This window comes from Ursus americanus, chromosome 20 (genome assembly GCF_024610735.1).
Source record: "Ursus americanus isolate L20-20 chromosome 20, mUrsAme1.1.p, whole genome shotgun sequence".
NCBI lineage: Eukaryota > Metazoa > Chordata > Mammalia > Carnivora > Ursidae > Ursus > Ursus americanus.
The window spans coordinates 37,897,772-37,915,940 of NC_142146.1; the positions used below are offsets into that span (position 1 = coordinate 37,897,772).

The 18,169-nt window shown below is 38.7% G+C and overlaps 1 protein-coding gene across 1 annotated transcript in view; it reads left to right on the top strand.

Annotated features, from left to right (window-relative positions):
- Nucleotides 1-15,998, top strand: part of ATP1B3 (ATPase Na+/K+ transporting subunit beta 3) — a 42,119-nt gene extending 26,121 nt beyond the window's left edge. The window contains exons 3-7 of the mRNA XM_045791902.2: nt 3,530-3,637; nt 8,299-8,483; nt 9,321-9,371; nt 13,105-13,191; nt 14,849-15,998. Of these exons, the coding sequence (XP_045647858.1) occupies nt 3,530-3,637; nt 8,299-8,483; nt 9,321-9,371; nt 13,105-13,191; nt 14,849-15,022 (605 nt within the window). The 3' untranslated portion in view covers nt 15,023-15,998. The remainder of the gene's footprint in view (nt 1-3,529; nt 3,638-8,298; nt 8,484-9,320; nt 9,372-13,104; nt 13,192-14,848) is intronic.
- Nucleotides 15,999-18,169: the final 2,171 nt, after the last annotated feature.

Below are 18,169 nucleotides of genomic sequence, written 5' to 3' on the forward strand. Positions count from 1 at the left end.
AATTTGGATAGCAGGCAGGTGGGCAGGCAGGCCAGGGAAGGTAGGAGTGTCGTGGAGGTTTCTTTCTGGACCATTGGTTCTCATCCAACAATGATTGGCTCCCCCGAGGGCCCTGTGGTCTTGTCTGGAGACAGTTTTGGTTGTTACAACTGGAGAGGTGCTACTGGTGAGCAGAGGTCAGGGATGTTGCTAAACATCCTAAAATGCACAGGACAGCCCCCCCCCCCAAAGACTTATCCAGCCAAAAATGTAAATAAATAGTGCCAGTGCTGAGCAACCCAGACTGTAGATCCTTGCTCACTGCATGGATTCGTGAGCCTTATCAACAGCCAGACTGCACCAGTTTCCCCAACCATCTTTTCTTGGAACATTTTGTTCCAAGGACTTTTCCTTATTTTGCTGCTAATATTTGTGTAAACATCAGGAATCACTCTTTTCTCTTTTTTAGTTTATTTGACCAAGTATCAGAGACCAGCTCCATGCTTACTTTCCCCTCATCTCTCACTTTGCCCTGTTTTCTCTTTCTTCCTAGGCTAATTTTTTTTTTTTAAGATTTATTTGAGAAAGTGAGTGCATGCATGCATGTGCATGGGGGGGGAGGGGCACAGTGAAAGAGAGAGGGAGAGGGAGAAAAATCTCAAGCACACTCCATGTTGAGTCGGGAGCCCAATAGGGAGCTCGATTTCACGACCCTGAGATCATGACCTGAAATTAAGAGTCAGATGCTTAACCGACTGAGCCACCCAGGCACCCCTATGTAGCTTAATTCTAGAATAATTATTTTTCTTGCTACCTAAGTTATGTGACTTTATGATCATTGAACGTGATCTAGTCTAGTTCAGAAATATTATACTGTTTATAATTACATGAATAAAAGCAATAAAATGTGTTCCATATATTTCAGTTTCAAACTGAGGTCTTTAAAATTATTTACAACTGTGCTGTAATACTTAAAGTCTTATCGGTAATTTAATAAATATATGCACACACATATGTATATATAATATTGGACGAATACATACTAGCTTGTTAAAATTTTCTCCTTACAAAGTGATTATGGTTATTATTTTTTCTTTCTACTTGTATTTTCTATGGTATATACAATAATGTACTGGGTTTTTTTGCATTGACCATATTGGTTTTAATTTTAAATGACATCATTTCAGTAATATTGTTCCTACCCAGTAAAATGAGTGCTAGTTTGAAATTGGTGTGTGTAAGTCACCTATACATACATACAACATAAACACATACTGCTCCTCACACCCTGACAGACCTGCACGTTATGTGCACATGCTCTCATACTCCAGTGGTGTAAACGGGAAGGAGATAGAGGAGTTACTGGAGTCTTTACATTCTGTTGATGTTCTTCCTTTTGGATAAGGCAAGACTATTTGCAGGAATTAAGCTTGCCGTGTCAAAAATGCACCTATACTATACACGCCTGCCATGGTTTTTTACTTAAGAGTTTCAAATCAGCTGTTAAATAGCAAGTTACTAGGGGTCCAAGAGCATTGTTAGGCAAGGTCCGAGAAGCAACTGGTATCAGGAACTCAGTTTTAGGGGCACCTGGCTGGCTCAGCCGGTAAAGCATGCAACTCTTGATCTCAGAGTTGTGAGTTCAAGCCCCACATTAGGTGTAGAGATTACTTAAAAAAAAAAATAAAATCTTTAAAAAAATTCAGTTTCGTACTTTGAGGTCTTAATACAAGAGTTTTTGCAAATTGAATCATTAAAACAATCCCTTAGAAATTAGTCATGTAAAGGAATGTAGTCTTTTGTATAAAGCATAGATATCTTCATGATTTTCTTTAAAATTTCTTTAGTTTAGAAATCTGGATATTTTGTATTGGGTTTTTCTTAAAGTTAGGTGTTTTCAATATAGTTATGTGCAAGCTGCCTTGATTCTGTTACGTTTTACTTGCAGGATATTATATCTTGTTCCTGCTATAAAAACCTTAAAAAATAAGAACAATTTCATACATATACAGATGGTCATTTAATATATTGGACAGTAAGACATTTTATTCTTTCATTAAATACTTTTACAAAAAGTCTTAAAGTTATTGTAGATTTTATAGAGATTTTACAGTGTATGGAATATCAGGCATAGGAGGTTATCCAAATCCAAGTGGTCTCTGGTCTGTTGATGCCGGTGAATGGGGAGTTTAATTGGTCTTTTGTGCTGAATATAGACTAAGATTTGCTCTGCCATGTAGGAACATTGTTTGATCATGTTTGGGTAGCATTGCATCTAGTTTAACTCAAGATTCAGGCAAACCAACACAGGCAAGTTTAGGGTTTAAAAGAAACTGTATTTTATCTAAAATGTAACACTGTATTTAAAAAAAAACAAAACAATAAAATGTAACACAGTATGTTAACCATCCTGAAATTAAAATGAAAAAGCAAAGAATTAGATGTCTGTGAGCAGCCGTTTTAATGGCAACTAAGACAACCCTTGTTACTTGTATATTTTCAGATTCAGTACAAGGCTTAGCATCTCTAATAACTTTGATATGGGAAATGGTTAGAGACCAGTGAAAATTTTAGGACTGTTTTTAAGCCTGAGTGCAAGGCTGAATTAATAATCTAGATCTAATGCATATTTATTTATTTATTTACTTATTTATTTATTATAATTTATTTGAGAGAGAGAGTGTGTGTGTGCACATGCGCAAGTGGGGGAAGGGGCAGAGGGGAAGCCGACTTTCCTGCTGAGCCAGGGAGCCCGACATGGGGCTCAGTATCCCAACCGGGCAGATCATGACCTGAGCCAAGAGTCGGATACTTAACCAAGTGAGCCACTCAGGTGCCCGCCCCTAGATCTAATGCTTTTTAAACAAAGAAAGCTTATATTAAAGGTGGAATTACCTTTCTTACAGATAAATATGCTTACATTTTCTTTTCATAAACTCATTCAGCATGTTCTGTATACATGGGTGTTAACTCCTGATATGAAACTGTTGGTGGTTATATTCCAAACTCTTCATGTGAAAACCACATTTTAATTATAGAGCAGTGTTTTATTATTGAAAGAATATTTAACCATAGAGTTAAAATTGTATAGGCCTCTTTCATCGAGTAAGTTTTATGTCTGTTTCCATACAGTTGTAACTTGAATTGAAGTGGGGAGACTTTGATTTGCTAAAATTTTTGTCACATTAATAGCAGATTGGCAAAACCTAAAAATATTTGATAGAAAAATGAATATAGGAAGTACAAACTAAATCTGCAATTTTTAAAGTCAGGAACAGAGCAATTATAATTAACTGTGGATAATCAGATTTAGGGGAGGTTTTTTTTAACTGATAATGTCAGATGATTTTGAAGATTTGCCATTCTCTTATTTAAATGTGCCATCGTAATCAGAAGTGAGAAGTTCTTGGTAATTTCAGCATATCTGTGAACACAGTTTTCCATATAATTTAATGGGATCTGTCCTTTAGATACAAGAGCAAGGAAAAAGAAGGAAAGAAGGGAATTTCCTGGAGTTAATTTTCCTCCTTTTTCTTTTATCTCTTTATAGGACTTATGGTTTTTCCAAAACCACTAACTGCACTGGACTATTCATTCACTGTGTCTGACCCGGAGTCCTATCAAGGGTACATTGAAGACCTTAGGAAGTTTCTAAAACGTAAGTATGTTGTCTTAGAGTAAGGTAAAAGATTTTAGTTACTAGAGAAACTATATGATAGTGATTACTTTCAGAAATGATTACTTTTAGAAACAACTTTCTTACAGTCTATTTTACCTTTTTTTTTTCCCTCTGTTAAACACAGTCCACTGAGAGCACTTTCAAGATTTTATAATTAGTCGTGAAAATATTCTAACTTACAGAAAGACCTAGGGGTCTAAGCCTAATGGGCAGTTGATTTGACTTTTCTATAATAAGTGCATGAATAAGTCTGTTGAGACATATTTATATCTGCATTGAAAAGTATTTAAAGCAAAACTAAGTTCCATAAAAACAATGACTCTTAGGTATTGGGATCTTTTGGATCCAATGTACTTGTGGAAGGGAAAAGGAATGGTATTTATCATTTAAAAAAACAAAACCAAATACCTGTCTGCTGTGGTTTTGGAGTTAGCAGTCTGTAATGCTTTCTAATAGTCATTCTAGCCTATTTTTCCTCTTGTATTAACTTAACTCTGTGGTATTAACATGCACATAAATAATCATCACATGCCCTGGCCTGTTGGTTCTCAGTCACCTCACCTCTTCCTCAGGCACAGAGATCTACATTCATTCCTTAGAACACTAGGACCCCATTGCCAAAATGACTGATTGAGGCTTTCCTGACAGCCTAGTTCGCCTGTTTAACTTTCCCTCACTATTCTTCTACCTCATTGGGACTTGGACTTCACTGACCCTTTTATTTTATCCCAGCCCCTTCTCTCTGACTTCCCTTTTTACCAAGCTTATTAATTCCATGGTTTTTCATTTCATTTTTAGTTTTGCCAGTACTTTAAAATTCCTTACCTGTCAGTCTGCTTGTCATAAAGTGCACATGGATGAAGCCACATAATTCTCCTAGATGAAACCTTATAATTCCTGGAGGAAGCCCGTTCTTTGAGCCTGCCCCCTGAGCAGGCTGCTGAATACTTGACCACCTCCCCAAGTAGACCAGCCCTACTACCTGGCAATCCCACTGAATTTCTCTGGATAATTCTCTGAAGGGATTATTTCCATCTTCTACTCAAACCTCTAACCTGTTACCTTTCCCCCTTCATATAACCTGCCTTCCTCCTTAAAGAAATAATGGAAGTACTCAGATGGGAGTTCTACCAGTTTTCCCTTTACCAGTAAAACAGACCTACAGTTACAGCCATTTTGTCTGTGATATTTCTCCTGCTTTGATGCCCTTCCTCGCATTTAGGGCCACCTGTACCAGTTCTCTTTCAGTGCCTTGGAAGCATTATTTGCTATTCCTTCTCCTGTACATTTAGCCTCACTTTACTGGGTCCTTCCCATCAGCATGCAGAAGTCCTCAACTTCCTCTTATCTTAAATCAAAAACCTCTTGATCCTACACCATCCACTTGGCTGTCTCTCTACATAATCCATGGTTTACAAACCAAATAGTAAAGAAAGGTCTATAATGAAAACGTTTCCTGTCCTCCTCCTTTTTAGCTGCAATCCTGTTAATTTACTCAACAAATATTTTTTGGAGGGCCTTCTTTGTGTCAAGCACTCTTCTAAGTTCTGTCAGTGAACACAAGACAAATGTGTTCATGGAGTTTGTAGTCCAGTGGTGCATGGTAAGGTGATGAGTGCTGTGGAGGAACATGAGGTGGAGATGGGAGAGATGGGAAGGGTTACAATTTTGAACAGGGTGGTCGAGGAAGGCCTCATGGTAGGGGACCCTTGAAGAAGGATCTGAAGGTGAGGGAACTAGCCTGAGGCTTACAATGTCAGGGTTTATCAAGGAAGGTAGAGGGGCTGGATAGAGTAAGCAGGGTGAGAGTTGGAGGAGCTCAAGGTCAGGGAAGTAAAGGAGGACTAGGTTGTATAGGTCTCGTTAAGTTCTTTGGTTTTTACACTGACCAAGTTGGAGGTTTTTAGGCAGGGAATAACATCATCTGACTAATTTTTAAAAGATCAGAGGCTGCTTTCTTGAACTATGGGGGGAAACAGAGAAGCTAGATGGGAGGCCATTACACTAATGCAGAGGAGTAGAATGATGGTATGGCAAGAGAGGAAGCAATGGAGGTTGTCAGTAATTGATTCTGGATACATGTTCAGTGGGAAAGAACTTCATGGTTTTGAACTTTCTCTTACAGTATTTTTTTTCTATATCTCTAAATATACTTTCCTGGTGGTTCTTGATTTATCACTCATCATCTTTACTTCCTGCCATGACAGATGAGGATTTACCTCACGTGCCTCAGACCTTCCCCCACTCACCCAGTTCAATAATTGAATTACTAGTTTTAGTTTCGTTATTGGTCACCTTTTTATAGTCTTTATGTCTTATTCTATCATCTGTAGACACTCTTTTGATTTCCTTATTTGTACACTGTCATTTGAGGTATCCTCTTGAGTCCCTTTATTTCTGGAAAACTCCTTAGAGCCTTTCCCCTCCCACCATAGTCTGTACTAGTAACTGTTTAGGCCTTTAACTATCTAGCTGTCATTTTTGGGACTCTTTATCCACTTAAGTTGGATTCACTGTTTGTTGGCTCCTGCCTTCTTTTTTCTTAATTTACTGCCTGGTTTAATGGAGTATATTTATTTCAAGTAACTTCATAAGAAAAGAGACATGAAATGTAAATTTTGAGTCCTTTCATTTCTGAAAATGACCTAATTCTGCATTTATTGGTGATAGTTTAGCTGTATATAGAATTTTAGTTTTTTGTATTTGCCTTTTTCTCCTTTGCAAGGCTGGTTTTTTAATTCTGTTTCTAAATGTATTTCCTTTGGGTTCTAAAATTTGTTTTGGTTTCAGTCTCTAAAATACCACTTTACTGGGAACTTGATGGGGATCTTTCAGGATGAAGGCTTAGGTTCTCCAGTTCAAGGAAATTATCTTGCATTATTACTCTGATAATTTCCTCAACTCATTTTCTGGTTCTTTCTAAAATTATTCTGTTAGTTGGGTCTTGGATCTCTTGTTTTTCTCTCATTTTCTGTTTTACTGTATTATACTTTCTGGGGGATTTACTTTTAACTCTTTAACCTTCACCCCCCCCTTTTTCAGTTGTTATTGCTAAGTTTTAGGAAAACCATTCCCATGTTAAAAGGTACCATCAAGGGTACCACTTAAAATTTAAAGTTCTGTTTTGTTCAAATTAACTTTTCCCCTTTCAGGTCTTTTCCTTTCAGGTCTTCCCTTTCCCTTTCCTTTCCTGTTGACCTTTCTTTGTCTTATTTTAGGTTTTCCTCAGGTGTATAGGGCTGTCTGGTTACTCTGTCTGGGATCAGTGATCTATGTCCACGTCCCATCATGCCTTGGACTTGGGGGGAGGGGTTTTTTCGTAATCTGACTATTCATCATTACAACTCCTTGCATTAGAGTGATTTTGTATTGAAGTAGAATATGGCATAATACAAAAATGGTCACTGATGAACTGGCCTATACCAAAAGGTATATGCAGTTGAAGCCCTTGGGGGAAATTGGTGAAGGCGTCGGAATATTTCTTGCAAAATGATCTTTATCATTGTGCCACCAACTTCAAAAAGGAAGTGAGGAGTGTCATGTGGTACCTATTGTGTTGTAGAAGTTTAACACTATCTTCCAAATCTTTTAATCCTTTTAAATGAGTACATAATTACAATTATAATCTAATTTTTGATAAATAAAAGATGAAACCAAAGTTGTTTTTTTTTGAAACCAAAGATTTTTTGACACTTTTCTTGTAAACACATTGACTTTGAAATTTTTGTTCCTGTTTTGGTTGAATTCACTTTAGGTGGCCTTTTTCTGGTACCAGTTGTACCCACACACCAGTAGTTCTTATTGAGGTACTGCTGCAGCGTATCTTTTAACTATTTATTAGTATCTCTCAGTAAACACATTCTTTGAGGGCAGGGAGCACATCAGGCTTGCTCACTGTTGTGCCACTCTAGCCTAACACTGTGTCAGTAGGGAGCAAACAGCCAAAAACCCATTGTGTATCTCTCCCTCTCCTTTCTTCCCCATCTCCAGGTTGTGACCATTTGACTCCTTTCTCACTTGAGTTTATCTAAGATGTTACCTCTGTTTCTGCTAAAAAAAATAATAAAAAAATAACACCCTTCTCTACGTTAACGTTAACTCACAGGTGTCCGCTGATGCTTGCGTTGTTGCAGACCCTGCAGAGCAGACTGCCCTAGCACCGCGTATCTTTAGGCCCTTCAGTTATGATTATTAATGTCTGTTTTCCCCATTGTACTGTAAACTCCATAAGGGCAGCCGCAATGCCTTTTTATGTTCTCACCACTATATTTTTTTATGGGAGTACACAACTTCGAGGTGTACAACATAGTGATATGACAGGTTTATAGGTTGTCACCATCTTTTGGGCCACGAGCATAGGCGGCATTCAGATAAAGCTATAGCCATGGCTGGCGCCACCTAATGGTAACAAAAGAGATTGCTCTGTAATCCAGTTTGTGTCATTGTTGACTGCAGTAAACTTCAGAACTGTTAAAAGTGAAAGGAACAAGCTTAACATTCTTTCCCCAGAATAATGGGTAATCAGCATTGCTGTTTTTTGTCTTCGAAAAGCGTCGTCCAAACAATGATGTGTTCCTGGTTGTGTTTAAGATCTGTTTCTGGCTGATCTATGTACACATACATATATGTTTCCTTTTTAGCATATGATTTAGAAGAACAGAAGAATCTCACAGCCTGTCCTGATAGAGCACTTTTTGAGCAGAAGGGCCCAGTTTATAGTGCATGTCAGTTTCCTCTTGCCTTACTTCAAGCCTGCAGTGGTGTGGATGATCCAGAGTTTGGCTACTCCAGAGGAAACCCTTGTGTTCTTGTGAAAATGAACAGAGTATGTATATATTTTGCTGCTACTGCTTTTTTCTAGTATCTTCTATTAAGAAGCTGGCAGTGTTTTTTAATCCCATTTTGGGGTAACTCGCATAAAAGATTAGCCATGGTATTAATTGACCTTTGGAAAATTAATACAGAAAAAACCAAAGTCATCACATGGGCAAGGATCGTTAATGCCGCTGGTACTATTTAGGTTGCCACAAAACTTCTCTTTTGGGAGGAATGTTTACATTTTACATGCGTTTGCATGTAAAATGCATAAAAATTCAAAACATAAAAAGATCCTCCCACAAAACAGATGTTTACTGTCTGTTGCCATGCTACATACGTGAAAGTAGCCTCAGTACATAGAGCTGAATAGTGCTGTGTCTTATGGGATTCTCCCCAGCGTATGCATTTTGTGGGACAGACAGATGTGAGATAAGGCAAGGCTCTGTGGAAGCCTTATGGAAACATATGTTGAGGGTTTGACCCAATATATTTTCATGAGAAACCATTTTATGCTTCTGTAATTCTTACTATTAGCATTTAAGGTTTCTGTTTGTTTCTTGTTTTAAGGGTAACAAAGTACAATACTATGTTTTACTCAGTTCTTTGGTAACAGATTTACTTTTCTAAATTGCCCCAGTATAGTAATAAGACAGCTAATTGGTAAGATTATTATACTGAAAAGTCCATTCTAATCCTCTAAAATAAAATTAAAAGGCATATGTAACAGTTTTAATACAGTTGATATCCTTCTCAACCCTTCCACCCTGGATCCCCAGCAACCCAACAGGAGGTTTTTTCATGTATGTTTGTGATGTTTCAATTAATCAGTTTTTCTTTACCTTAGATAATTGGATTAAAACCTCAAGGAGAACCAAGGATCGAATGTATTTCAAAGGTTAGTATTGAAAAAATAACCCAACTTCTGTTAAAGCTTTAGTGTATCTTAATATTTTAAAAGTCAATGATTTTTAGTCATTTTAGTCCTCTGCCAGTCTTAGAAGAATAAAATTCCACCAAACTTTGGGTGTAGAGCCCTTATTTGCAAATGATAATTCAAAAAGATGTGTTTTCCATGTGCACTGATTTCACTGTGTTTACATTTACACATATCATTTCATTGAGATTTTTTTTCTAGCTTAATAACATTGAAATGGGGGTTGGCTTTATAATGGATGGTGTCGTAATAGTGTATCATAAGATTTTTTCTTTAATAGTACATAAATTGGTGTTCATCAGTGGCATCTGAGAGTTCATGAAACATGGTACATCTTCCTTAAGGCAGAGGCAGTTCTTTTTTTCTAGAGTGCTATGCAGTTTTCATCTCATAACTTCTTTTGTTTTCTCTCCATGCTGCAAGTGCAACTAAGACAAATATGTAAATGATGGGTCAGAGTTCGGAGGAGAAAATTTTAAGTTCTAAATTTTATTGTGTAAAATTAAGCATTCCAACCCCAAATCTGTCAAAAGTATCTTACTTGAAACGTTACATTGAAATCAATTCTAAAGTCGTTCGTGGAGAAAACTGTATTCCTTTTAGCCATGAATGGATTTCTTATTTGGGCAGAAACTTCTTGCTCAGTGGTTCTTAAATTTGTTAATGCATCAGAATCACTCGGAGGGCTTGTTGGGTACCATTCCCGGAGTTTCTGACTCAGTAGTTCTGAGGTGAGGCCCAAACTTCGCATTATTTCTAACTAAAGTGTCCAGGTGTTGGTGATGCTGGTGGTCTCAGGCTCACACTTTGAGAACGCCTGCTTTAGAGTCTCTCTAATAATAATTTCTTTTGAATATTTATTCACTGTTTAGAATAAAAAGCCAGGAAAGTTAGGGTTTCTCATCTGGGTTGAAGTATACATGTGTGAACCATAGGCAAATGCACTTTACCTCCTTGTACCAGAGTCAGCTTAGCCAGCATGTTACTTAAAACCAGATGCTATATCTAAGCTGAGCTTTTCTTGATAAACAGATCTTTCTGAAAATCTAAGCATATAACTCTCATCTCTTAGGCCAAGAAAACATTATGGCTACAAGACACATTCAGAAGAAGTACTCTATTATCCTCCTTGCTTGCAAGTCTTTCCCATAGAAAGTTCCCGAGGCTTGGGTGCTAGACGTGGGCCAGGTAGAAATGCTAATTTCATGACCGTGTACCTGTACGCAGGAGCTTCTGCCTTTGCATGTGAGCAGAGCTCTCTGGAGAGGTGGCTCCGGAGTCAACACTACTAAGAAAGGAAAACACATTTTGGCCAGAAGGGCAAAAGCTGTAAACTCCTTTCCTAAGATTTCAATTCTGTAAACCTTTCGCCAGTATAAACAACTCCATGTAACTGTTCCCTTAGGGTTTTAAATGGATTTTTATCTATTGTGTATCCTGTGCTTCTAGAATAGTTGGCAGAAATGGTAAAGAAAAATCCCGGTTCATGACTCAAATTTCAGTTTGTTGTTCCTTTTTGACGATGTATATAAAGCATATAAAGTAAAGTAGCTGGGGATTTTATTTAGTTGTGGAATAGGTTTGTTTTTAGAAAGTGTGTTAAAATTGTATTGTACTCCTAGGCTGGTCACAAAGGAGTAATCAGGTGGAAGCGCACACTTGAGAGGTGTGGCTCTAGAGCGGATGGGAACATTGCCTGCACATCATAGTTGCTGTTTTCACTACATGTGTCTGTATCAAGTGTTCTTTAAATTCTTTAGTTGACTTAATTTTTAAGAACATAAGATACAAATGTATTACATAAAGTTTGATCTGCTTTAAGTGTTTTAGACAAGAGTCCTGAAAATACTGAAATATTGATAACAACATGCTCCTGGGCATTTAATTTAAAAGATGGTTCCTGCAAAAGATGGAATATGTCTTTTTTTAAACATTTTTCTATAAAAGTGAATCCTATTCGTTTAGGAGGAATACAGAAGAATGCAGAGGGAAAAAAATTGGTTAAATGCTGCCCAGAGATAAACACTGCTTAGAACATTTGGTTTGTGTTCAAGTCTTTTAAGGGTGGTGAGTGTTAAGAAAATACACTCATTTTAAAACTTTTTTCAGTGGAACTTAGTGACTGTTAATAAGACTCTTGAACTTAGTTACTCCTCAGTTTCCAATATGATGTCATTCAGATACTTAGAAAACTATGACACGTATGCTTCACCCTAAAGTATCCTTTTTCAGATGGGCACTTCAACAGTCCATAAAGTAAAAGCTTGCCATTGTGTTTTTGGTACAAACCAAGAGAATACTTAAGAGTCATTCACACCTGGGTGACCTTAATTGAGCCTCAGTTTCCCTGTTGGTAATTGATCCTGCCCACAGAAGGGTGTTGGGCGTAAAAGAAGTTACGTGGGGTGTCTGGCTGGAAGTACCAGCTCAATAAAATGTAATCCACAGAAAATCTCCTTTACATGTTGGGGAACATCTCTTTCTGTGAATTAAGCTCAGGTATTAACAGAAATTAGGTTAAACAAAAGCAATTAATACAGAAAGGCACTTTTTTCTTTACAGAGTACAAACGTAGGGTGGGGGCTGAAAATGGTTTCTGCAGCTTCTCTTAGCTTTGTTATCTCCTATTCTTGCCACCTACCTTTGACCTGGGTCATGAGAGCTTGCCCATTTTGTGGGGTATCGTTACTGTGTGCATTGTGCTGTCATCTTGCTGTGTCACTTGTATGTCACATGTGTTACTCATTATCGTTACATAAGCAAAATAGAACTCCTTAGGGGAGATTCTTAGTTCTGCTGCGTGCTTTCAAAAATAGCAATTAGTGCATTTAAATCTAGAATTGAAGCATTTACTAATGTTTTATTTTAATTCACGCTTAGTAAACTTCTACTGATCTTGGTCATTGTCATCTACTCAAGTAGTGTGAAAGTTACAGTTGTTAAAAATTAGTCTTATACAGAATATGTTACCTGGGAATTCTCATTGTTTTTATCAAGAAGAATAGAGAATAGCATGAATGAGTTGGATTATGGATGATTAATTTTATATTTGTCACATTTAGCAGTCTTTTAAATACATGGAATACCAGTAAATTTGATTACTTTGATTTGCATGTGCTCATAAATTTAAGGGTATTTAAATTGGTTAAGAAGAGTTTTGCTTGGAGTACCTTAAATTTTTCCTAATGGTTTTTGGCACTTGCATCATAATTTTCCCTTCTGGTTACCATTATGGTTACTAATCACAGGAAACTTTGCTGCCTCCCAGGCCTGAATCCTGCATTCTGCAGTGTGGCAGCCACTGCTTACAGTCTGGAAGCACGGTATTTTAAATCATTTCAGGAGTACATTGGTCCCATCCAGACTGCTGCCTTCCTGCTGTCAGTGGCTGGAGAACTGGCATTTGGTAGTTGGAAGGCAGGTAAGATTTTTAGACAGTGCATGAACAGATCTGGCTTCAGTTAGAAGGGACTCTGCTGGAAAACTTGTAGGCTAGATCAGGAAATGTAAGAAGAGTCAGGATAGTTTGTGTCAAAGGATTTAAACCAAGACTAACATGACTCTTCTCAAAAATGTACTTGTAATTCAGTTGGAACATCATTGTAGAATCACCATACTGTTCATAACTGATACTGCCTTAATACATAATTTTTTTTGTGACCTAAAAAGAGCTTTCTCTTGTTTTCTATTTCAGAGTGAAAACACAGCAGCTCTATCAACTTATCCTCCCAATGGAGTTATAGATTTAAAATATTTTCCATATTATGGGAAAAAACTGCATGTAAGTACTGAGAAGTTTGTAAGTGGTCATGACTCTTGGGGAATTGGCACATCTGTATTAAAATGTCACTTGTCTATCCTCTGTTCTGGTCTTTAAATATAAATGGTGATGCCAAGTAGAGATCCCACATCTACAGTTCAGAACTTATTTTCAAAATACCATTTTTCTTTCTTTCTTTAGAATGTGCATAGAGTGTGCACAGAGATGGAAACAAAAGTGGCTAGAATAGTACAAAGAACTCCTGGAGGCCTTTTTCCTAGATTTCCCAAGTGTTAGTATTTTACCTCCTTTGTCTTACTAGTCTCCATTTATGTATAATTTCTTTTCCTGAACCCTTTGGGATTAAGTTATAAACATGGTGTCTCTTTACACTAATGCTTGTTTTATTTTCCTAAAAATAAGGACGTTCTGTATAGCCATAATATAGTTAGCAAAGGAAATTAACATTGATACAATACTATCATCCAGTCTACAGACCTTGTTGAAATTTTACCAGTTGTTCCAGTAACCTCCTTTCTTGCAAAAGAAAAAGTGTTTTCTTGGTGCAGGGTATCACATTGTTACATCTTTTATAACCTGGAACAGTTCCTGTTTTATGCCCTTCTACTCTTCCAAATTGAGCACAGGACTGCTTTTGGCCTATTTTATGTTCCTCAGTTTGAGTTTGTCATGTTTTTCATGATTAAATGTAGAGTGTACATTTTTGGCAAGAATGCCTCAGAAGAAATGTTTTCAGAACATCCTGTCAGGAGGGTCATGGCATTGATTGGTCACAGTAGTGATGGTAACGTTGACCACTTAAGCGGGGTTCGGGTGGTTATCAGCCAGGTTTCTCTCCTGTCAATTTTTTTTTTTTCTTTTGTAATCAGCAAGTATCATGTGGAGAGAATACTTGGGGAGTCTACACAATTCTGTTTCTCCCCTAGCTTTAAGCATGTGTTGATTCTTGCCTGAATCAGCTACTAATAGGATTGTTCCCAGATGTTTTTCTAATTCCATCTTTCTTTCCTCGTTGGCATTCTGCTCTGGGAAAGAGCTTTATTTACATCCATATATTCTCATGGACCCTTACGATCTGTTCTATTCATTTTGATGCTAAAATTGTCCCAGGTTTGGCCAGTGAGAGACCTTCGTGCTGGCTCCTATGTCCTTTAGACATGGTCCCATGATTCTTTGAGTACCTCCTTACTTTCTGGCACTACAAGGTATTCCATATTCATCTTGTACTTTCTCTGTCTCAGTCCTGGAATCAGCCCTTTAGTTCCTTTTAGTGAAGGAATGTGTCTAGAAACCACAGTGATAATAATACAGTTAGGAATATATTTGCATCAAATTACACAGCAACCATAAGTATCTAGGAGATCTGAGTAATCAGTAAGGTAGTGCTTGGGTGCAAGGGGAAACTCAAACCAAGATTCTAGAGTATCTAAAAAATGATTATGAGACCCAACCTATGCAGTGCTCACAGGAACATTCATAGCCATCTAAACCCTTCTAGCTGTAAAACTTTAAGTGAAAAATGAGTATCCAGTTCAAAAGAAAAAAAGCATGTAATAAAGACTTGTTTTTTAAATTTTCCAGAACAAACCAACTCCTGATAAAGTGTGAACGAAGTTACTATAGAATTGGAATTCATGTATTTTCCTTTATTTGCCAGGTGAGCTATCTGCAGCCGTTAGTTGCTGTCCAGGTCTCCTTTAATGCTACCAGCAGTACCGTAAATGAAGTAACAGTCGAGTGCAAGATTGATGGATCCCCCAACCTAAAAAACCAGGATGACCGTGACAAGTTTTTAGGACGAGTTGTGTTCAAAGTCACAGCACGCGCATAGTAGGAGTTAGGGTATCTCCACAGAGTAAATGTTGTGTTGTCTGTCCTCATTTTGTATCGGCTGGACCTGCCATTCTAGAATTATGAGACCACCTTGGAGAAAGGTGGGGTGGTACATGACACTGGGGTAACATCATAATGTGCTTCCAGATCGTAACGTTCAGTGTCCTCTCAAGTAACTGCCTGTTGCCTCTGCTGCCTTCTGAACCAGTGTACAGTCGCCAGATAGGGACCACGAACGCCAATTCTGAACACGTAGTATGGGGGTCTTGTCTTATTTTTATGTGGTTTAATTGCCAAGTGTCTTAAAGCTTCCTGTGCTGTGCTATGTAAATATTTTATAGACTTAACACTGGTTAACTGTCATATTTTGATGCCAGCAAAGTTTTAGGGATAAAATGGTACCTGATCGTCATCAAGTGACTCTCTAGCTGCAAGAAACGTGGTGTGGGGGGGAGTTCTGTATGTGAGGAGGAAAAAAATAAAAGTGGATTTGAAAGGTGGACTTGATGTTTTGTAAAATCATTTTTTACATGCTGAATTAGTCTGTGGATCTTTTTGATTAAGAGCACAAACTTTATGTTGTAAAACATGTAAAAAATATATATACTGATGGGTTTATTTTTAGTGCTGGAACTAAATCTCTTATAAAGTACTTTAGACCATAGATGAAACAGCATTTTTAAGTTAGCCACTATGGATATGCACCTAATTTTTTATGAAATTAAATTCATGATTTAAATTGTACAATAGTTTGTGAAATATCTTGTTACTGCTTTTATTTAGCAGACTGTGGACTCTAATAAAAATATAAATTGTGAAATACAAAAACTCGGAACTTATTCAAAGCTTCAGACCAGTTTAATTTCAGCATTCTTTGACTTGTGTGAAATATTTTCTATCAATGTGTATTGGTATGATTCTTTGTCATAATGTGAGCTACTGCCTCCTCTGTTGATAAAGGTGTGCTTCCTGTATGATCTTTGGTTTAAGCCAGTTTTTTATTTCTATCCATAAAAAGGCCAACGCTGACAGTCTTGGTTTTCTTTGTGTTGGCGCAAGCCAGAATGAGTGGGACGCAGCCCAGCTGGCCCAGGAACAGCTGTCTGGAGAGAGCATGAGCGCTCTTGGTGACCCAGTGGCAGCCTCTCCACCCCACTGGGATCGCTGGCACTAAGATCTTAGTGATAACAACAGATCTTTGCTTTAGAAATCTTTGCAACTAAAGAAAATGATTTTTGGAGCTGTTAATAAAGCAAATGTTTTGGGGCTTTGATCTTCCTTTCTGCGCTCTCTCTCTCAAGAGTGGAAAACCATTTTACAAATGCTGGGATGCCGGAGCTACGTCACGGGCTGCAGCTAGAGCGCCATTTAGCTGGTCCAGCGTGAACAGGCTTTCCATTGTCAGTTTTGGCTCCTGTGGAATTCATATTATGTATTCCATTAAATTTGCATTTGTGTGTCTTTGAAGTAAAACACAGATGAAAGTTCTGTTTTAATGAGCTCAGATAAAAACAAACTAGTTCTCAGAACATGAAACAAGAATGGAGAGATCCCAAATGGGGCAGTGGGCTTGGGGAGAATAAAAATGAGATACAGACAGAAATCCCTAAATGATACTTGTACCTCCCTGGTTCAGGAGTTTGGGTATGTCTCAACCCCCTGACTGCTGAGTGACCTCAGCTGACCTACCGAATTCCTAGCCTTCTACCGAAATTAGGGGGGGTGGTGAACAGCTATCACAGGCCTGCTGTGTGCCAGGTAATGATGTACCAGACTGAGGATACAGAGACGAAGACATGGTTTCTCGAAGATGAGAGGGAAATGGGACAGGCTCTGGGACAAGCTGTGGCATGGTAATCACGGTAATGGCAGTGATGTGCAAGTGTCCAAGGAGGTGGGGTATGACTGCCCTAGGAAGGTCCCTCGCAAGAGACAAGTGTTGAGGGGAGGGGAGGGGAGGGTCAGCGTGATGCAGATGAAGAGCTTGGGAATGAAAGAGACTCTGGACACAATCTGAGTCTGCATTTCTGTTTCATTTCACATTTTCCTCAGAACTTCAGACCATTTTACCATGCAGATTCTGGTTCCAGAGGAAACTGTTGGATATAGAGTCTAAGTCATGGCCATGCTGCTTACCCATAGGCCACAGTTTGAATAACAAGGGACCAAAGGACTACAGCCAACCAGATGTGCATCCTTGGTGATTGGGTCTAGCACTAGTTTGACCAGCGGACGGAGAAGATTCAACTGTCAGCTGACTTTAGCTGACACTAATATTTTCAGCAGGTTGGGGGGGGTCCAAGATGGCAAGGTAAAGACCCTTAACTCCCCTCCATGGACATAACCATATCTACACATATTTATAGAGCAGTTTCTCCCGAAGACGGCTAACGACAGCTGCACAAGACAGACCACATGGAGAATGGCAAGAGGGACAAGACCGCAACAAAGGGAAACTCCAACACTGACATTGTTGCAGTGGGGCAGAATACTACTAAAGACTGAACAGATTTGACTGTCTGGGGCACAGAAAACTGCCATTTAAAAGGGCAATGAGAATATAAAAATTTCGGCACTGGAACTCTACCAAATGCAGGGGAGCTGTTGGAACTCTGGGTTGGAGGGACTGGTGATTGCAACCACTTACATTCAGCCTCCACCTCCATAATCACAGACGGGAGCTGGGTCCAGGTACTACGGTGAGGCCCTGACCCCTTACACCCATCAGCCCAAGGCAGCGTGGTGCACACCAGGACAGCCTGGTGTGTACTCACGCTAGCTTAAGCTGTCCTGCCAGGGGGCCCTTTGGAGAGCCCCAGGACTGCCACGGCCTGTGCCAACATCGGCTTTAGCTATACTGCCAAGGTTCTGTCTGGATGTAGACTCACAGGACCACCCCACACCATGCCCACTTCCGCTTCAGCATCCCGCCAAGGGCAACCCCATCTTGGAGTGCTCTAGGAACCTGGCCCATGCCACCGCAAGTCTAGACAGACGAAGTTGCCAGGCATACACCGTCTACACAAGGTGAAAACCACATGCAAGACCATTTCTCCAAATTTAGGAGAAGTACCTATTCTAACTAATTCAGAGAAACACAAAGTCAAGCAAAATGAGAGGAATATGCTTCACATGAAAGAGCAAG